Source organism: Sphaerodactylus townsendi, linkage group LG11 (assembly GCF_021028975.2).
Source record: "Sphaerodactylus townsendi isolate TG3544 linkage group LG11, MPM_Stown_v2.3, whole genome shotgun sequence".
Classification (NCBI taxonomy): domain Eukaryota; kingdom Metazoa; phylum Chordata; class Lepidosauria; order Squamata; family Sphaerodactylidae; genus Sphaerodactylus; species Sphaerodactylus townsendi.
This window is the reverse complement of record NC_059435.1, coordinates 48632141-48654031: the sequence shown is the minus strand read 5'-3', so window position 1 is coordinate 48654031 and position 21891 is coordinate 48632141. Positions and strand designations below refer to the sequence as shown.

The following is a 21891-nucleotide window of genomic DNA, read 5'->3' as shown; positions in this document are numbered from 1 at the left end:
CCGCCCGCCCGGTCCGCCGCTCGCTCGGCTCCTGGTTGGGGCGGGGGGCTCCTCCCTCCCCTCCCTACTCGCCGCGAAAGGGATGCTCGACCGTGGTGGGCTTTGCAGAGCGATCTGAGCCAAAGTTGGGGAGCAGCCCTGGCCGGACTGGGGCTGCCGGCGGAGTCGCGTCCGCCTCAGTAGAGCCACATCGCTGGGCACGGCCGGGCTGCTGCCGCTTCTGCTTCTGCCGCCGCTCCTCTTTCCCGAGCGAGCCACAGGCGGCCGGTCCGGGCAGGCTGGGCTGCGTCTCCCGCCTTCTTCGTGCAAGTTTGCCGCGACCGCGACCGTCCCCGGGCGCCTCCCTTCCGCATGCGGGCTCCTCGGCGGCGCCTCTTCCAGCGGGACCCCTCCGGCCAGAGCATGGAGCAGCCGCGCCCCGGGGAGCCTCGCCTCGCCCTCGGAGCCGCCGCCGCCGAGCCCCTCTAGGCTCCTCCATGGACTACTCCCGGACCCCGGCGCTGGCTTTCGGTCGCTACAGGCAGTAGGTTGCCCTTCCCTTTCTCGCCACGCGGTCGCGTTGCTTTCTAGTGCGGGGGGGTGGGTGGGGGTGTCAGTCGGATCGGATTTCCTATTTTTAAAGGGAGGGCGGAATGGGGCCGAGAAGCTGGAGTTGGCACCCAGGGCACGCGCCGGCCGGGGGAGAGTTCAGCGCTCTGCTCCGGCTCTGACTGGGGTGGGGGGGTGGGGTGGGGGTGTTTCTGTGCGCGGCCACCGGCCCCTCTTGGCGTCTTGGAGGTGCGAAGGGCTGTTCGGTTTAGAGCGTGAGGCGTGGGGGGGGGGCAGATCCCTGATCCCGGGCTAACACCCCCCTAACTCCCATTTCCACGCTCTGGTGTCCGTCTTGAGTGCGGAGGGGGGGGGGGGGCGGCGATCGCGCAGCCGTCTCCTCTTCCCGTCCTCCTGACAGCCAGACGCTAAAAAAAGCCCCAGCCCCACCGAGCACGTCCTTTGTTCCGGAGTCACTCCGCAGTAAGCCGGCTTGGCCCGGTCGACCTCCCTCCTTCCCCGCCCTCTGCTCTCTACGTGGATTAACTCCCTTGGAGTCGTTACTGCCCCCCCCCCCCGCGCTGCCCTCCCCCGGTTCCCCCCCCCCACTTGCCTCCAAGTCTAACCTTGTTTTGTGGTCATGGAGTCTATAATTTCGTTTTTGTCTAGGCTGGCGCGAGCTCTCCTTGTGCTATAGAGTAGATGCCCGGTGGATCTATGTTCCTGGAGGAACCCGGAGCAACAGAAGGCGCCGCCGCGGAACTTTGAGCCGGGAGGATGCAGCCCGTCTATTGGTACGCCGCGCTCCTGCTACAGCCCGCGCTTTACCTGGTGAGTTTCAATTGCCTCCCCCCCCCCCCCCAGCCTGGGCTTGGGCTGGAGGCAAGAGGGCACCCCGCCCAGCAAAGCCCACGATCCTCAAGCCACTTTCTCCAGAGTCGCCTCATTGCCCCCAGCAGCATTCCTCCTATGTCGACTGCCAGGCTTCCCCTCTGCTGGTAGTTTTGGGGTGGCGTAGGAGAGGAGGCAGGCTGGCGGGCGTTTGGTTACGTGCCGGGCAAAGAGTTGCGCTCTTGCGGGTCTGAGCGCGGGTCGGTCAGTGTGCGCGTCGCGTGTGCGGGGCCCGGTTGTACATCCCGGCATCTCTTAGCAAGTCCAGTCGGGGGGAGGCTTGGGAAAGAGACTGGCAAACTTTTCTCCCCCCGTGGAGGGTGGTGAGTGGCGCTCCTTCCCAGGAGCGAAGGGCACAGGCAGGGCGTCGAAGGGGCGCGGAGGAGCGCACGGTGCCAAACTCGGGACCTCCCCCTTACAAACTCTAAATTTACTGCAGGTAGCTACAACTCTCTCCCTCCTGGAACTAAGGAGTCCGAACTGATGCTTGGGACGGATTTTGTTTTCTCCAGCAAACGAATCTCTTCCGTCCGCCCGAGGCTGTGACCGCGGGGTGTCACCTGCTCTGCCCCCAGGGGGCGTTTAGCGCTCATTGGGACTGGAGTTGTGGCTTGCTCTACACAGTGCCGGCAGGCAGTCCAGCACTAGACAGGAGGGACCCGCTCTTAGGCCACAAGACCTCCTTATGTATCCGATGCGTCATACCCCCCCCCCCTTCACAAATCCACTTTAATGTAACCTTCCGATGGGGGTCCCTTGAGCAGGATCAGAATCTGCACAGGGTGACAAACTAAGGAAACAGCCCCCCCCCCCCCACGCTTTTTAAGCCCTGGCATGGGTAGTGATCACTGTTCAGGTGGGGGAAAAGGTGGAAGGGGCTTCGGAGTCCGGGCTGGACGAAAAGGCGGGTCTCTGCAGCCGAACCCAAAGAGAACCCCGACCCAGGCTCAACTCCGGAGCCTCAAGCCCCAGCCAAGCGCCCTCCTTTCTTTGCGCGGCTGGCCTGTACTGGCGAGGATTGTCCGCGTGAGGGCGCTGTGCGCCAGTCTCCACGCAACTCGGACACCTCGGTGGGTAGGGGGGAGGGTTAGTAGATGATCGCGGGGGCAGCCCCTCCAGTTGGGGCTCGGCGCTCTCGGATGCCGTCGCCTGCGCGCTCCTGCAACATCCCCCCCCCCCCCGCCCGGCACCCATGGACAGTCACAGTTTAGAAGGGCAGGGAAAGAAATCGAAGAATTAAGGAAGAAGACAGGGAAAGAATGATTCGGTTCTGCGCCTCTCCCTTCTCTGCGGGGGCTGCAGCTAGGACGGAGAGCCTGGTAGGATTTTTGGAGCTGTTGCGACCCCTCCGATGACGTATGAGGCAGGGGCTTGGGAAAGCTTGGCTGACTCCGTGTGAGGGTCAACTCCCCCCTTTTTTTGGTTAGCTGTGGCTCTCCTCTCCACTTTTGAGAGGGGGTGGCCAAAACTCCAGAACACGTAATCTCTCTCTCGCAGGCACCATATCAATAAACTGCGTGATTCTCTCCGCCCCCCCGCCCCGCTCCGCTCGCCTGCCTTGTGGTTGGTGCTGGCACTTAAAACTCTTTCCCACTCATTGCAACAACAGCGCGGGATTTATTCTAATGCGCGGCAGGCTGAAAACAAGCGCATTAATTCTCCTTTAATTGTAAACTGGGAGCGTTTGAAAACCATTCAGTGTGCAAATTATGCTGATTCAATTACCGTTTAGTTACAGACTTCATTACCTGAATGCCGCACTTCCTCCCTCGTTCCCCCCACCCCGGCAGATTGGGCAAGAGGGAGGGGTGGGGAAAGAGGCAAAATGCGACCCAGTAAAATGGGAATTCAGTAAAATGGAAAGTTTTCATCTGCAACCGGGTAGGGGTCAAGGCAGGGTTTCCAAGGCTGTCGCTGTCCTTTCCTGCAAGTCCGGGCAATTTCTTTGTGTTGTCTCCTGAGCAAGTCTGAGATAAGGCGTCTGTTATTAGGCGTGAGCCGGGAAACTTGAATGCGATTCCAGGACCGCGCAAGATGTCCTGTTTTGTGGTCTGCCTGTTGTTATATGGATGTGAGGGGCAGAATAGACGTGTCTCCTCAACACTAGGACCGAAACGAAATGGGTGGGGGCCGGGGGCATCAGACCCGAGTAAAGCGAATGTAGACGGTTCTGGATTCTGCCTGTTATGCCGAGAGGTTCGGCTGACGCCTGTTTGGGGGTTCATAGCTAACACGAAAGAACCGTCAGTTCCTCACAGTAGCTGGCCTGGCCGGGCCTCCGTGATTCCCGCCCTCCCCCCTCCCATCTCCGCTTCGAGGAGCCTCTCTCCGCCCAGATCTGCCGAAGTCTTCGCCAGGCAGTCTTGTTTTAGTTGTGAGCTAGAAATCGGTGCCACTCCGAGGTCACTGCAGAGGCAGACAGCCCTCAAACGGCCAGGAATTTCAGGCGGACTCCTTTCTTGTTAGGCGTCTGGCGAAATCAAAGACGGCTGTAAGAGGCTCGGTGGTGTTCTTGAAGGGATTGACGGAAGAGCTCCGTTTGATAAGCACAAGGCCTCCCACTCCCCTTGAGGAATGAAAGATTTCTGATTCTACACTGTAAAGGGCCTTAAATAAGGACGGGCTTCAGGTTGAGCCTGCCTGCCTGCCTGCCTGCCTGCCTGCCTGCCTGCCTTCCTTCCTTCCTTCCTTCCTTCCTTCCTTCCTTCCTTCCTTCCTTCCTTCCTTCCTTCCTTCCTTCCTTCCTTCCTTCCTTCCTTCCTTCCTTCCTTCCTTCCTTCCTTCCTTCCTTCCTTCCTTCCTTCCTTCCTTCCTTCCTTCCTTCCTTCCTTCCTTCCTTCCTTCCTTCCTTCCTTCCTTCCTTCCTTCCTTCCTTCCTTCCTTCCTTCCTTCTGCCTGGTGTAGTAGTTAAGAGGTGGAACTCTAATTTGGAGAACCCAGTTTGATCTCCCACTCCTCCACATGAGCCGCTGACTAATCTGGGGAACTGGGTTTGATTCCCTGCTCCTCCCTATGAAGCCTTCAGGGTGACCTTGGGCTAGTCACAGTTCTCTCAGGGCTCTTTCATCCCCACCCACCTCACAAGGGAGGTGGGGAGAGGAAGGGAAAAAGGAATTTGTAAGCCCCTTAGAGACACCTTAAAGGGAGAGAAAATCAAGGTGTAAAAACCAGCTGTTCCTCCCCCGGCTTCACCTTAGTGGAATTTTGGACTGATTTTAAATATGTCTACAGAACAACACAGCAAAGTTGCTGGGTGCATAGGACTCCAAATCCCTGAATGACACTCCGTGGTTGCCTGAACCTTTGGAGTAGTGAAAGTGTGGAATGGATTGTTAGAGCAGCAGCAGCAGAGTTTTGGAATGATTCCTAAAAGGAAATCTGGGGTCTGATATTATTTCTGGACATTTTCCTTTAGGCTCCAGGTATGGACCATCCACTAGACTGTGATCCAGAAGAGCTGCCCTAAATATACGCTAAAACACAGAGGTGTGTGATAATGTGACACAGCTAGATGCCAGTTTAAGGTTCAATGGTACATACTAACAGGCATTTTTGTAGAGAATGGGACACCAGTGACTGATTGTAGGTGTGACTTTATATTTGGTAGTTACAGAAACCGCAATGTATAAATACAAACGTGTGTGTGTGAATATAGACACGTAAATGGCATGATTAGGCTTCTTTTTGCATAAACGACTAGAGGTCATATTTTCCAGACCGCTTGAACTAAGGAATGGGGTGCTGTGACTGTGATCTACTAATCAGATACCTGTCAGATCCCATGCACATTTGCTCGGAAGTAAATCCCGCTGTTTTAAATGGAACTGATGACCAAGTAAGCATACATAGGATCGCAGGCCAAAGCACTGGTTGACAGCTAAGCAATATTGGTCCTAAAGACAGAAGCAGGTTCCCTTCAGATGAACTGCATATATTTTTTTAAACATGTAAATATATTCAGGATCGGGGCCTCGGCCGACTTAGTTTACTTGGATTCGCTGAAAAGCACACACTTGGACTTCCCTTCATCTGCCTGTCTTCAGTTGTGGGGGGTTGGTCGCATCAATGTGTTACAAGTGGGAAGAACCCTACTTTTTTTTCCTGGAGGGGCGGGGAGCAGAAGGGCGATGCTAAAAATACTTTGTTCCGAAAGGTCTGGGCTGTCGGTCCCACCCATTCCGGCATTCTTCAGTGGCTACAGAACACACACACACACACCCTCCGGATTTTAGAGGTAAATCGAAACAGTGGCGTGACCGGTCTGCTCCCAGGGGGCCCAGGCGTCTCCCTGCTGTCTTCCAAATGCCTTCAGAATAAACTTGGTCTTGGGGCTGGCAGGCTAACGTCGAAATCACCCGGACCGCCCTTGCCAGGATGGAAGAGAGGGAGGGAGGGAGGGTGGGGAGAAGCCGGCTGGCTTTTAGGAGACGATTCTTGAAGCGGTTGGGTTGCGCCTGTCGTTCGATTCGGCGGTGCGATCGTGTAAACGAGGGTTCCCAGGACTTTGGATCGTCTACACCGACCCGCTCTCACGTGTCCGTCGAAGGAAGTCCGAAGACTTTTGATTTGTTTCTCCCTTCACCCATTTTTTGTTCTAACCTAAGCAAGTTTTTTTCTGTCGACCTTAACTCTGGGTTGAAAACAAGGCGACCAAGTCCAGGGACTTGACTCCTCGGTTTCCTTACCGCCTTAGAGGGGATCTCGCCAAGCACCGAGGACTGAGAGCTCTCCCGGCTCGGTCCGTGAGCCAGTGAAGCCAATACCGGTTCTAGTCCAGCTCGGCGCTTCCGTCCTAAACTGCCACGCCAATGCCCTGACATGAGGCGCAAAATGCCCTGAAATCCATGAGCCAGGCGTGCTTACTTGGAAGTAAGCTCTATGGCAGCTCAGAGGACTCAGATTCCGCCCAAAGGCGCTTTGGGCCGCCTCTGAAATGTTGAAGCAATGAGCCATAAGCGCGACTCTAGGCTGGCTTCTCTGACACCTTCTGGTGGCTTGCAGGCCGGGCTGTCCTCTTGCTTTTAACTCAGAATCGGAAAGTGGGATCCAAAAGAGTCTAAAAGCAGCCGACTGTCCAATAGTGCCTCCTTATAGGCGTCCTACGGGGTATGCCTTGCGGGGAAGCTTTTTTTAAACAGCACTTGTCGTTTTGCTCTGCGGATGTAGCTGTTAAATGTCAGAGCTGGTTGGAAGGCTGTCGTGTGTACTCCTGTCTAAGGTGTCGGGGCCTGTTACCAAAGGCGTGACGAATACGCTTGTTTTTCTCTTGGCTCAAGAACTGGGGCGTAGATCCCCCCCCCCAGGAAAGCGACCTTAGAACAGCCCCCCCCCCTTCTAAGTTTGATGCTGCCGGCGATGCTCGGCTGCTTTCTGTCCCAACTGGGATTATGGGCTTCTTGTGTGGGCAGACAGAAGGGCTCTCCTTTTCTACCAAGGGTACTTTCCTTAGACTCTTCAGCCTGGCAGCCGACATTATATGCAACCCCCCCCCCCCCCCGAGCCCTCTTCCAGGAAAGAGCCCCTCTTGGCTAGATTTGTCAGAGGACACCTCTGTGGAGGCGTTTGGCTGTTAGTGGCGACTCGAAGGGGCTGGCGGGTGGAGGGAGAACTACGCAGACAAGCTGGTAGGGTTGGTGATGTGTTCTGCGACTCAGAGCCGATTGAAATTATTCAGGGGGGGGGGAACGGGGAGGTGAGAAAGAACCCATAGCTAAGATACTCGGTGGGTATAACATAGAATCACATCTGAAGACATATAAACGGAATAGAATGTGCAGGCAGGCTTTGCCTCTGGTAAGAAGGCAGTCAAAAATCAGGTGTCTGGGAGCATGCAGGGGTTTGCAACCTGCGGCTCTCCAGATATTCATGGACTACAAATCCCATCAGCCCCTGTGGACACCTAGGTATAGCACACATACATATGTGCAAGCACCTGATTGTACAAGGACCTAGTAGGCTACACATAAGCAGTAGTGTATACATTGCACAGACGCTGCATAGATCCTGAACAATATATTGTATTTCGACAGGTTCTTAGGCGTGCCTGGGAACAGGGTACAACATAACACATCCGACAGAAGTTAATATAAGCAATGTATAAGCAGTTCCAGCTAGATCATGTCCCTTTTTGGTCAGATTTATTTTTAGCCTGATTTGGTCTGAGCCGTGTTCTCTCTCCTTCTCTCTCTTTCGTTCTAGCTCCATAAGCGCTCCTGGAGGGCAGCCCATAGATTTCAGTGACGCTTACGTCTTAAGCAAAGATATTTAGGCTCGCAACCGTGCAGCTTGGTCCTCGGTATGTTTCCTCGGAAGTAAAACCCACTCGTCCATGGGGCTTACTCCTAGGTGAATGTGGGTGGGATCGCAGCCTCGGATCCCTCGCTTTCCCCTCTGGCTCCTCACTTATAGTATATCCAAAACCGGGGAAATTCGGTGGTGGCGGTGACGCCCTCCCACTCTTTCACCTTCCCAAGTTCGCACATAGTCAAGGACAGGCGAGAGGATCCAGAGGCGCCCGTCAGGTTTTCCTCGCAGACCCCGATGATCAACTAGTTCAGAAAGCAATTCTAAACAGGTGTACCCGATGGGGTTTACGTCCAGGAAAGGGACCTTTGAACCGCCACTGTAAATCTCCCTTCCTCTGATTTGTGGAAGGACAGAAGCGCAGTGTGGGATTTTGGAGGGCGGATCCCTCTTCGGTGGAGAGTAGGCTGGAAGCCCACCGCAGCCTGTCTTGTAGCCATTTTAATCCTCTTTAGTCTCTTTTGAAGACCTTTTTCTTCGGAGAGCAACCTCGTCCCACCCAGCCCCACCCCAAGGAGGCTCCCCACTTCTCTCTCTCTCTCTCCGCCTCACCCCCGCCATTGTCTTCCTGGCGACTCTACCCTGGTGATTTACCAGCTAGTTTAACTCTCAACCGGCGCTTGTAAGTTAGCATTTGAAGCGCCCCCCTGGGTGCTTGGTAAATAGGGCTTTAGCCATTTTTTATGCGGCGCACTGACAAGTTGACGACTCTGCTGGAAGGGAGCCTTTGCTCCCCCCCTCCCCCCGCCTTTTGCCCAAGCTTGGCGTGCACTTCATCAAGGATAAAAAGGCTGTGCCGTAAGGATGTCACTCAATTTATTGCGAAAGTCGAATGAATTACGTTAAATGAAAGTGCTCCCCCGACGAAGATTACCAGCCATTTCTTGAGTCTTGGCGCTGTCAGGTTGATAGGGGAAAATGCCAGCCCGCTCCCCGCAAAGATCTCCAGTCGGGACCTGCTTTTGCAGATTAGGAGAAAGTGGGCACACACGGATTACTCCTCTCCTCTCCTCTCTGCCCCCCATGCCCCCTTTCGATCTCCAGCCCTGCAGATCTTCGGCTGTGGGGTCACATTCAGCTTCTGCGAATGTGGGGACACTTATGTGGGGAATGTGGGGACACTTATATAACCAGCCCGCTAGAGAAACTGAGGTTTGGCCCCACGACATTAAAAGACCCCCCCCCCAAAAAAAAACCTCGGGAAAGTTTCATTGAAATGAAGTAGTTTCATAAAAGTTCAGGTCTTATCTGTGCTTGAATAGGCAAGCCCGATCTTGCCAGATCTTGGAAGCCAAGCAGGATCAGCCCTGGTTAGTATTTGGATGGGAGACCACCAAGGGTCGCTGTGCATAGACAAGCAACGGCAAATCATGCCTGTTAGTTCCTTGCCCTGCCTTAAGTCGGAACTTCATGCAGGCAGGACGGGAGCTTGTTCAGCACGGAAGGCTCAACTAAGTCAGATGGGAGAGTTCTCCTTGCGCATGTGGATACACCAGACCACGAAACAGCTCCGCCTCAAGGAACAGGGGTGGGGGTGGGTGGAGGGCTTGAGCTCCGATTTCATGGTTTCGCCAAACGGGGTGGAAGAACCTAGCTCAGGCTGCTAACCCAGGCGCACCTTCTGTTGTTGAGTCTCTCAGGCACGGAAGGAAAGCAGCCAGGGCCCAACTTCAGACGACCCTCCCTTCCCCTATGAACATCTTGAAGGTCACTTCTGCTATGGTCTTTCTGCTCGGATTCCACTCCCTTTGGGAGTCGCTTTTTGGCTGATAAGAAGGGCGGAACCAAAGAAACAAATACTTGTGGAAGGGAGTCCTGTCGAACTGGGAGAGAAGAACTCGGAGCAAGGTGGGCATAAACATGCGAAGGCTGGGTAGGACACAACCCTTGGAGTCCTTGGCTTTACCATAAACATAACTCACACCCTTGGTCTATGAATCCATTTGGATGATTCTCAGTGTCTTTTGATGCCCTTGTGAACCTCTTTAAGATCACCCATGTCGGTTCTGTTGACTCCTGTGAGTCTTTCTGAGAACCTTTCTGATCCTTTCTTGAGAGTAAATCTGCAATTTAAACCAGGAAACCATATCTCAGTCAGTAAAAGGTTGTGCGTGGGAGCGCCTGTGCAAATTCCAGCCTTCTTTCATAAAGTAAGTTCCTTTACTTCAGAGGGACCTGATATGAGCAGGTCCTTAACCTCAGTTTGATTTAAGATTACCAATACTACGATTTTAGGGGCACTGAAGTTACAGTCATCAAACGCCTTTAGAACAGCAGAGGTCAATTTGAGGCGTTACTGCTGCTACCTGAAAATGCTAAAAAATTCAAGAACTCTAATGAGGGTTATAATCTTGGGACACTAAACTGCAATCCTAAAGACACTTTCCTGAGAGTGAGCCTTTACTTCGGACTTACTTCAGAATAGACTTCCTTAGGCTTGTTCCACAGGGCGCTCCTGAATCAAGAACTTTTGCAGTCCAGTTCAGGTTGCAATCGGGACTAAATCCTAGCGAACCCCAGGGGCTTCTCAACAAATATGGATTGGGGGCACACGTCATGCAGTGCACGTGTCTGTGCGTGTTTATCCCACTATATATTCATGTGTATGTATGGAAAGATGTATAAATTCCACTGTGCTCAATGAGACTAACTTCTGGGTAAATTTGGATAGAATTGCAACGTTAGCTCTATGTCCAATGGTTGTTTTCTTCTTGGCAATAAGTTCTACTTAGTTGGATAGCATTTATTTCCAAATAACTATTCATAGGGCTATAACTTTAGAAACAACTGCACACTTCCATGTTCAGGACTTAATTCCCAAGTAAATGAATTTAGGATTGTTGTTTTGCTTGAATGTAGATGTTATTGAGCTCCAGGGAGACGTGTTTCCAAGTAAATAGGATTGTGTTTAATACACTTAAATGGGAGCATTCTCATTTAACTGGTTTGTTGGTCTGGCTGAAAAAAAAACATTGTACAGTAGTAAAGTATTTTCTTGTCATGTCATTGTGGATGATGCAACCATGTCATTTGGGACAGCTTCTTAAGAACTTTTGCATGGGAATCCAAACATCTTGCTTCTGAAAACCTCAAGAACATCCCTTTCTACAGCCTTCTACTTAGTCCTACTGAAATTCAGGGGACATACTTCCAGGCACATGACTAGGATTGGGGTGTTCGTATGTCACCCCAGAAACTCATTTGCTGCACCAAGATCATCAAGGGCAAAATTGCAGGCAGGCTTTTTTTTTTCTCTTCTGAGGCTTCTCCAAACCTTGAGAGATAGGAAAGCCTGCCCAGTCTTGGAACCTGCAGCTAGATGGACCTATGGACGTGGCATATTCAGAGTGAGGTGAGTGAGTGAGTGAGCAGACTGATTCAATAAACAATCCTCCTGTTTATGGGGTAAGCTGATCTTAAACAGGTGACACTAGAGGAAGGCTGGAAAACCAATTATGACTGCAAAGAGTTACAAAAATAGGTGTCTAATTTCTAGACAAACTTTCAGGTTATACAGAACTTTCAAGTTATCCTGTCTGTGAGAGTACAGTAACATGGAATTTTGGAAACTCTCATACCACAAGACTTTTATTTGTTTCAAAGATACCCCTTCATCTAAGTTTGCCTCACTTGTTCTTTCTACCCCACTGACAGCCACCTCAAAGTAAGACTCTTATTTGCCTTATCTATAGCTGGTCAATTCCAGTGCATTATAATTTATTGGTGTTACAAGATTCAGCCAGAGCTGGAGCAGGAGAATAAAGAGACTGGCAGAAAAGATTGCACACCACTTTGAGGTTTGACCTAGGGCATATTTGTCTTCAGTGTCATTGAGCTGGAAAATCTGTCTCTTTTGTTGCTCTCTTTCAGACATGAGTGAAAGCAAATTCCTAGGACAGGGCAACAAGGTTGACAAGTTGGTTAGAACTTCAGAAAGCTCTCTCTTCTGCCCTGTTACTGTGATCTTGGTCCAGTGAAAGGTATAGATCGGCTTTGAGCAGCGATGCTCTAACAATGGCTCTGTTCAGGACCTTGGACAGTGTCACACTCCCTCTTCCCAGGCGCAACCCTGTGACCGAGCTCGGCGGTTTGTTCCTCACCAGAACCCTGGACAGCGTTCAAGCCTTCTCCCAAGCCCATCCAATCTCTGCGACCAAAGCGACCTTGATAAATAGCCTTCCTTGCAGGTGGCGTTTTTTAGCCCATCGCGATAACTCCGCCGAGTTAACAAAGCAGCGCTCCTCTAACCCTTCCTCTGTTGCTTCGGAAACAAAGAAAGCGAATAACTGAGATTGATGTCTCATTAACCATCGGTGCTATTTTATGTGACGCTGCTTAAATCAAACATTTCTCTTTTAAGGCAGCCCCCTCTCGCTCATTTCAGCAGAAACGGATGCCTTTGGAATAATTTTTAAGACAAATGGACAGGATTTGATCTCCAAGAAAGGTTCAGCACAAAGAAACGGACCCGTTGTGTGGACATCCCTCCCCTCCCCCTGTATAATTACACTTTCGAGGGTAACTTATCTATGTTTGAGAACCAAAGGGAAGGATTGTTATTCATAGGTATTAGAATAAACCCTTTCCAGCAAGCAGATCATTTATTTCTTACATCACTGACTGGCTGGCCCTGAATGTAGACAGATGGGGAAGCCGGGTTCATTATTTCCTATGGAGAGTCCATGGAAAGAAAGGAGCTCTGGCAGGGACAGTGGAAAGAATCTTTTTATATTTATCATCGTCAGGACAGGCAGTGGGAAACCAGCATCTCTTTTTAGGAATTGTAGAATACTAGTTTCCCTGAAGTCTCCTTTGGCTGTGGCCCGTCCCCTCCACACGGAAAAATTAACTTAGAAGGTTACAGACAATGAAAAAGGGGCAAATAACCGGAGTCACAGAATATTCAATGGCGTTAAAAAAGCTAATGAGACCTTTTGTAGTTACCCTGACCAAACCGTCCTTTCGGCTCGATCCAGTAAATAAGAACAATGATTAATTAATTGATTGATCGATTGATCAATCCACAGCTTTTAATCAAGGAGCGGTGCAACAAATCTAATTTGGTTCCACGCCAAACCTTAGGAACTGTGCCATCAGAAAGCTATTGCAATCGGCCAGCCATAGTGATCGGTGTCAAAAAACATTAAGCGGTCGCCCAATTAACTTAAACGTAAACGATAGTTTTGGCGTTCCGACGAGCTCGCCTTCCCCCCTGGTTAAGTAAGAGATAATCATTGACTTTGCCCCTCGATCGCATAAATCCCCACTTAATATTGACAGAGCGGTCCCTCAGGGTTCTGCTCGCAGGGAAGCGGTTGTCGATAAAACACAAGAAAGTTGACAAGGAAGGTGTAACTGGATGAGTGATGGGTAGCCTTACGAGTTACGAGAAAGAGCAGGGATGGGAGTAGATTGCGTCGTGGCGACGCTTCAAATCAGGCGCATTCAAACACCCCCCCCCCCGAAAATGGGAGCAGGGAAGTGGGCGATAGAAGCCCCTTCCCTCCTTGGAGTCTGGCTGACGAAACTCGGGGAAGGGGACAGCTAGGAGGTGTGGGTTCAAAGTCTGTCCTTGCCCATGATCCCTTGCTTGGTTGTAGACACGTCGTTTTCTTTTAGACTCAGTAAGTGGTGTGGGAAATGGGCATGCTGCTGGAAGGCAGAATCTCTGCATTCATTGCTTTCATTCATGATTGTGGTGAGGACGCCGGTAACTGAAATGCCAGAGTGGTGTCATGGTTAAGAGCGGTGGATCCTAATCTGGGAAACCAGATTTGTTCCCTCACTCCTACGGTCCTGATGGGTGACCTTGGGCCAGTCACAGTTCTCTCAGGACTCACTCCGCCCCACCTCCCTCGCAAAGGTGCCTGTTGTGGGGAGAGGAAGGGAAAGGAGTTTGTAAGCTGCTTTGAGTCTTCTTCTTACAGTTGAGAAAAGTGGGGTATACGTCCAAACCCTTTTTCCTCTCAGTTGCAAAAGCCTGGAATAATAAGGTGCGGGCCAGCCAGTTTTTATTTGTAAGATTATGTTTGTGTGTATATATGCATGCATGTATGTATAGCTGTCAAATCACACCTGACTTATGGCTACCCCCTTGTACATGTGTACACTATACCTGTGAGTCAAATTACTAAGCCGTGCAGTTTTAATAAGCCCTGAACCTAGAGATATGCGATGTAATTCAATGCACTGAAAACCAGGTGGGACCGGGAATGGGGTCTTCCTCCCAGCACTTTAGCCCATTATGAACCCCACCAGGCTTGGTTTTTTGCTTGGCAGGGAGTATACTTCGCCTCTTCCGTTCTCTTGGAAGCGGAGGGGCAATAGACACGTAGCTTCGGCCCTTAAAACGCCGTCTCCCCTCCTGCCAGCACCCACCGACGGCTCCTGCAAGTATCCCTCTCTCTCTTTGGCCCTGGGCGGCGTTCCCCGCCGTGGTGTCTGTTGCAGGTTGCTGGTTGACTTTCATTGTTGGCGAGGCCTGTTGCTTCGGAAGGCGGGAGGGGGGGGGGAGGGGGGGGAGCCGGTTCAGTTGCTCCAAACGCAGGCTGCTTTCCGACTTCTCGCCTTATTAGCAGCAGCAGCCCGTCGCTAGATGGTTGGCCAGCCCTCCGAAGCGCAAAAAGGCGTTCTCGTTTGCATATGTGTAAAGGGCAGGGGGAAAAAAGAAAGAAAGAAAGGAGGCTGCGGCAGTGCTCTGCTTTGAATCCTTGGTGTCTATCAAATGGCAAACCGGTGTGGCTTTCCTCTTCCAAATGCAATGAATGCAAAGATTATTGGAGAACAAAAGCTTGGATGACTGTGCGCCCCCCCTTCTCTTCCTGCTGAACTTTAAAAGTCATTCTAATGCAAATATTTCTGCATTATTTCCTTTCTGGTTTCCCAAAATCCCCGCCAGGGAAAGGAAAAAAATATATTGGACTCTGAGCATTCAGTTTAGAAGCACATCCACTGTGGAAAGAATGCCTGGTGCCCAGTGAAGGAAGAACAACTTTGAGTGGGGATAATGGGAACTGGGCGGAGGTTTTGTCAGAAGTTCTGGAAGGAAACATGCAACACAGTGGAATGGATTTAAAAGAACACTTTTTTTAATTTTAATTTTTTACAGTATTGATAGACTTACAGGGGGTTCTAAATTGTAAATATGATCTATCTACTCAGTCACTCTGATCCTAGAGGAAAGGTGGGGGTGTATATATAGTTTAATTAATTAATAAAATATCTGTAACCTATCATCTATCAATCTACATTCTTGCTTTAGAGATAATTTTAATATGGTGAGAGACATCTTGCGCTAGGATGTCAGACCTTTGATGAACGATAAATTATTGAAAAGAGTTGATCAACTTGTCTTTTAGAAAAATGGTTATCAAGTACCATTTCTGCCAATCCACGAGCTTCACTGAGTTTGCAGGGAACAATTTTGATAGGTATTTAACTATCCTACAATTTAATAAATGGCAACAGCTTTGTTCAGAGATGGAAAATGTTTCATTTTCGAATAATGTATTTCAGGATTGCATTCATTTGTATGTCTTTAAAATGTATTGGAAGATATTGTGCTCTGTTTTTTTATTATTGTCATTTTTTCTTTACGTATTGCCATTTGAATATTAAAATAAATAAAAAGATGGCATATATTAAGATCATCTCAAATGTGAGCTACTCAACTCAGGCGTGAATAAAAACACTTTCGTTCTCTCCGGAAATGTCCCGATGGTCTTAAAACTATGTCAGAGTCTGCCAAAAACTTTGGACTTTGTGATTGAACTAGAATTGACCAGTAGGCCTCATAGAGCGTACACAGCAATTCCTAGAGCATTTCTGTGTTACTAATGTCCTCATGATACTGAACATCTTGGCCAGAACTGGAGCCCACAATATAGTCCAAGAAGCCAAGCTCCAGTGCAGAAATGGTTGCTCTCTAATGGAAAATTTTTAAATATCCAGGGAATATTCCAGCAATGGATAAATTTGGAAATTATTACCCAAGTAAAAAGGACTCTCTGACTAATTGACTTCCTTTATTTCTGCATTATGAAGATAGTATGTGTTTGACTTCAATAAGTATAACAAAAACATAGCTTAATCTCAGGAAAAAAATGTTTTAATAATCCTGATCCTAAGCATTTTTATTCAGCAGTAAATATTCTTACACTCAAGTAAAAGTGCCCATGTTTGCTGTTTAAATGAATAATAAGAACATAGACATGTATATTTTCTACCATTTCTATCAACAATTGACATTTTTAAGGATTGGTTTATGAAAGCCAATATTTGAAAAGTGCCATTAATCAATTAAACAACTCTTTGTTTCAACTCTGCTTTGAATAGCACATGTACACATGTACAGAAAGGTGGAATAAAGTGGACTGATTGTAGTTTTTCAGGCAGGACTGATCATTAGAGAGGGAGCTGTACTGTCCTAGTTTTATCCATAGCAAAGTTCACTGTGACATATACTTGGAAATATGGCCTGTTACTCTGAATAGATCTATTGTGAAATAAACACCTTGGGATCAGGGTCTATGTTTAGTGTATGAAGAGTTTGAATCTAAGTATAGGGGAAAATATACATTTTAAAAGAAAACAAGATGGTTAAAATGAGGGACCTCTTTAACTTCTTTTTGGTGGTCAGATTCTCCCCTAAATTGACAGTATCCTGTAGAAATTCTCCCCCTCCAATAAAAAATAGGTCAATTTTATTACTTAGGAAGCAGTCTGAAAGTTCATTTATTATCACATGTAGTTTTAAAGCCACTCCTGACTGAACTTTTCACAGAACAACTTTTCTGTGAAACTATCTTGTCAAGAAATGCTGTCATAGGCCTTAAGGTGTATCAAACAGCTTGTGTAAAGTTAAAGGGGTGCTTTATATACTGACAAACTGACTGGCAGAAGTCTTTGCAGATCAACATGTGTATTTAAAACAGGTGCCATCTGAAGCCTGCATATTCAGGTTTGCTGCACAATCAGTGATCTTAAGCAATACTGAGAAGTGTTGAAAAATCAGACTGGCTGTAGGTGAACAATCATTTAGAGTTTTCCAGTGTGTGATTAACAACACAGCAAAAATTCGTCATGCCCCCCCCCCCCAAGAGTACACTTATGCAGAAAATGTGGAGCACAATTAAGCATGTTATGTGTCTAGCAGTGCTAACTCTCTGCAGTATATTGCAGATTATATGGGAGACACAGCTGTTGACTTAATGGGTTTTATAAGAGCACCAAGAATAGACACATCAAGCCAGAGAGCTGTTTTTGGTATGAAGAGTTAGCACAAAAATGGAATCCAAAGTTTATCAAAACACTTCTTGGAAATGTTCCATTTGTGCCAGATAGACATGAGGAGCATTATATGAATACTGGTCCAGTTCACAGAACAGGATTATCCCAGAGAACCCTGTGATATGATTTGATGTGTTCAATCTTTGTTCAAAAGTCCCCTCTCTATTACAGCCCCTACCATCCCCCCCCTTAATGGAGATATTATGATCCCAGAAATATACTTTCTGGTGACCAAAAAGAGACCCTATCTACTGTTTGTCATGAGTGGAAAAACTGGTTGGATCCCACACTAGATGTTTTTATTCCAAACTGCCCAATATCAAGGAAGTTCAACTTGATAAATACAGAAATAGCTGTTTATGGTTTTGCGATTTCAAGCCCTGTGCAGTAGGACAAGCCAGGATCAAAGGTTCCAGAGAGGAGACGGACAACAAATGCAGACTTTGTGGAGGGATTTTCAGTAGTGCAAAAGAGTCAGAGATGATCAAGTGAGGGAAGCCACCACAATGTTGTCAGTGGGGCTCCGCTGGCTGCTCTTAGGGGAGTGAGTGTAAGGGACCATTGGTGGATGCTTATCATGGCTGGCTTCCCTGGTTGCATAGACTACTATCTCCATATCTTCCCAGCTGGGCTGAAAAACCTGGGGGCAGATTTTCTTGCCCCTAAAAACCCTTGCCTGGAGGTTACAGTTGGGTAACCTCCAAGGAATACCAGAGGCAGGCAATGGCAACCCTTTGAACAACGATTGCAGAAAACCCTGCAGGATCACCATGAGTCAGCTGTGACTAGATGGCAAGCAAGCACCCCCAAAAAACCCTGGTCAGGACAGAGTTTGATCAAAATACAGGACACAGATATTCAAGATGAAACACTTGAAAATGTAAGATGGATTATTGCTAGCTGGGGTCACAACTGATATCAGTGTATTTATGCCCTGCCCATCACTCAAATGGGGACACAAATGGTCTGCACCATTCTCCATCATCATCCTGAAGGGTACTTGATGCCTTCTTTGAGGGTTTAGTTAGCTTTGCTTTTTGTTAATCTCTACCACTATTTTTCTAATTCTCGTGCTTCTTTCTTGTGTTTTGGTATTTTTGATGAGGGCTATTGATTTTGCTGCATGATTTTTTTATTGATGTGGGTCACTTTGGACCATGGGTTTGATTCTGTAGATCTGTTTTGTGGCTGCTGGTGCTTTCTTCTGGTGTAAGATGCCTTCATTCAACACAAAAGACACTGAGATTTAACCCAGCATTTTGATGAGAAGTGGGATATAAACACTTTCCATTTTTTAAAAAAAATCCAGACATGTACATCATTTCTTAATACTGGAGCTGAGATAAAAGAATAGGGCATCCTCTATTGTATATCGATTTGAGTTCTACTATATCCAACAGATAAAATTAGATATAAGCCAATACTAAAATAATACAAGTGAGAATCCATGAGGACTCGTGGTAGAGTGGAAATCCCATTCAATAGCTTTTCTCCTATATCCGACAAAAGCCTTTTCTGCACAAATCACCAGAGGCTATTGAATGGGATTTCCACTCTACCACATGGAAGAAACATTTTATTTCCTGTCTCAAAATGTTTTTAAAAGTTTGTGTGGAAATGGCCTTTGTTTCCTGCCTTTTCCATCTACTGCAGAGGTGGGATCCAACCAGTTCTCACCACTTCTCTAGAAGTGGTTACTAATTTTTTCTGAGTGCCGAAAAGGGGTTACTAAAGCAATCTCCCTGCCCAATAGGGACTGGAGGTGCGTGTGTGCGGCGCCGCCACTGTTTGAATCCCACCACCATCGGAACCTGTTATTAAAATTTTTGGATCCCACCACTGATCTACTGCCTTTTTCCATCCAATACCTCACCCTACTTTCACTTTCTCATGGGGTTGGTGGCTGCCTCATGGTGCAGAGGGGGGGGGGGATTTAGAGTTGCTATGACAACCCAAAATGCTGTTTGTACTTCTTTGGTCCTTGATCTTTATGCATGCACGTGCACAAATCTTACTCCAATAGCATTTTTTAAAGGGTTTTTCCTTCAGTTTTTAACAAATTTGATTTCTCTGCAGATCTGAAGTTTAGGTTTTCAGAACCTGATATTGAAGGTACAGCTGGCCCTGTTGAGCAGGTTTTTTGGATGCACTTATGATCAGTCTTTGGCTATTATATTCAGTTATTTGTGATCAAAAATATAAACAGCAACTAGAATAATAATACCACTCACCAATGTGAATCACTTAGAATTTCTATGCAGTATGAAAAGGTAATGCCATAACAATTGTCTGTAGGTTTTAACACACTATATTGTTTTATATATTTTAATATATACATATCTTAAAGGTTTGGGATAGCTAACAAAATATTAAAAAGCATTATTATAGAGATATTCCAATTCATAATTTAATTTTTGAATTGAAATATTGACAAGAAGAGCTAAGTTCTTTAAGTCTGCCAAAGATTTACCAAATGTAAACTGACAAGTGGTTCTGCAGGAACTATTGACTGCTCAGGCTCTGTGTTTACAGGCAGTGCCTGGGAATCTGGAACCAAAAGTGTCTCGTCCTCTCCATCTTAGTCTTCCTCCCAGGGGTTCCCAACCAGACCACGCTGAGCCATAACAGAACAGAGGCAGGGAGGGGGAGGGCAGCAGAAGCAGGGAGAGGTGCAGGTAGGTTAGACTGAGGAAAGATGGGGCAGCTGGAGGGCAGAAGGTGTGGGAAAAAGTAGGGAGGGGAATGGCAGTGGGGTTAAAGGGAGAGAACACTGCCTGCAAGAGTATCAGAAGACAAAATAGGTTCAGAGCTGGAATTTTCCCACTTGTGTGGTATAGAACATCCTAGCTTGATGGGATCATCAAGTCAACATTAGAAATATTTGGACTGTGCTGTTTTTGTTTTATCATAGGAAGAGAAGCAGTGACCATTTTGCTTACTGTGGCAAAATACTAGCAGTTTCCCTTGAAGGAGAATTACGGTGCTGTCTGTCCCTTAGCAAGCTCTGAGGAGACAAACTACCATGGGAAAAGTGACTTTTCATGGCATAGAGAACTGTGTGTGTGGACCAGATGTACTGGTTAGTAAGATGGTCAAGGGTGATAGATGGTGATTTGTCTTAAGGTCACCAACCTGGGGGCAATTTAAACCCAGGCTTCCTAAAACCAAGTCTAATGCTTTATCCACTCAGTGCTTTAATGGCAAAGTAAGGAAAGGGAAACCATTAACGATGCATGGCAAAATCATAGCTTTCTTGAACAGAGCTTACATATGGTATTTCAGGATTGTATTCACTATAAAGCTAGACTCTACATTAACTATCCATTAGCAAATATAGTGATTCATAGTAGCTGCAAATTTCATCATGGATCCCATAAAATGGAACTGCTGGAGACCTTTATAAAGTATGATTTTAGCTGCAAGCATACACATGTGTGAAGGTCAGTGGTCATATTTGGCAGGTGCTCTCTCCATATTTTTCCTCTTGCTTGCTTGACAGCCCTGTAGTATGATCCCATGCTATTGAGAATGTATGTAGAGGAAGAAGCCATGTGCATGGAGTCAACCACACTGATCTTTTCCCACTTTTCCAGATTAGGGGTAGCCAACCTATGTTGCTCCAGATGTTCATGGACTACAATTCCCATCAGCTCCTGCCAGCATGGCATACTAATTAGATTAAAATAATAGTTTAGAGCAGAGGTCTTCAAACTATGGCCCTCCAGATGTTCATTGACTACAATTCCCATCAGCCCCTGCCAGCATGGCCAAGTGGTAGGGCTCAAGTGGTAGGGCTCATTGCAGTCTATGAACATCTGGAGGGCCATAGTTTGAAGACCCCTGGTTTAGAGCCAGTGTGGTGTAGTGGTTAAGAGCAGGTGAACTCTAATCTGGAGAACTGGGTTTGATTCCCCACTCCTCCACCTGAGTGGCAGGGACTTATCTGGTGAACCAGATGTATTTCTGCACTCCTACATTCCTGCTGGGTGACCTTGCTGGGTGACCTTCAGAACTCTCTCAGCCCCACCTACCTCACAAGGTGTCTGTTGTGGGGAGAGGAAGGGAAAGGAGCTTTTAAGCCACATTGAGTCTCCTTATAGGAGAGATAGGTGGGGTATAAATCCAAACACCACCACCACCACCACCACCACCACCACCTCCTCCTCCTCCTCCTCCTCCTCCTCCTCCTCCTCCTCCTCCTTCTTCTTCTTCTTCTTCTTGGGATTCTCTCTACATAGAGAAGATTCTTGGAAATCAAAATACACTGACAGTGGAACTGTCTGACTTCTTTCCAGTCTTGTACTACATATTACCTTGGGAAAATTTAGATGACAGCAGCATTATCTATCACTTTTACATGGATTTAAAGAATGTAAATAAAATTGTTGGAAGTAAATAGTATACATGAAGGTTCTATTCATTTCCACCATAATGACAAAAAATGCCGATTGATCCAGCTAAGGTTTAGGAGACCATGAGGCATTCTCTTAGTTTCTAGTAATCTAGGTTTAAGCATTTTATAGCTCAGTATTTATGTGCCTAGTTCCCAGTCAGGGAAATAAGAAATCTGAAATGAACCTTTAAGAACTTCATTGTGGGTATATTTATAGCCTGACTTGCCAACCTCTCAAATACTGAACTTTTTAAAATGCCAAGTCTTCCTGGATTACAGTTTTTTTTCAGGTGGAAAAATGGCAACACAGAATATTTGCAGAGATAGGAGGAACAGCCTTTGAAATATGTTGAGCACTCTTGAATAGGCTTGAAAAAAGGGGAGGGGAAAGATTCAATGTGCTTATCATTCTTCATTCTTTCTTCCCACTATGCCTGTAGTATGTGAAATACTCTGACTGGGCCATTCTTTTCTGCTACTGAAGGAAA

The 21891-nt window shown here is 47.7% G+C and overlaps 1 protein-coding gene across 1 annotated transcript in view; it reads left to right on the top strand.

The window, feature by feature from the left end:
* The first annotated feature begins 406 nt into the window (after nt 1-406).
* The window catches only part of NXPH1 (neurexophilin 1), a 191635-nt gene continuing 170150 nt past the window's right edge, over nt 407-21891 (top strand). Inside the window, exons 1-2 of the mRNA XM_048511019.1 lie at nt 407-523; nt 1198-1359. Of these exons, the coding sequence (XP_048366976.1) occupies nt 1306-1359 (54 nt within the window). The 5' untranslated portion in view covers nt 407-523; nt 1198-1305. The remainder of the gene's footprint in view (nt 524-1197; nt 1360-21891) is intronic.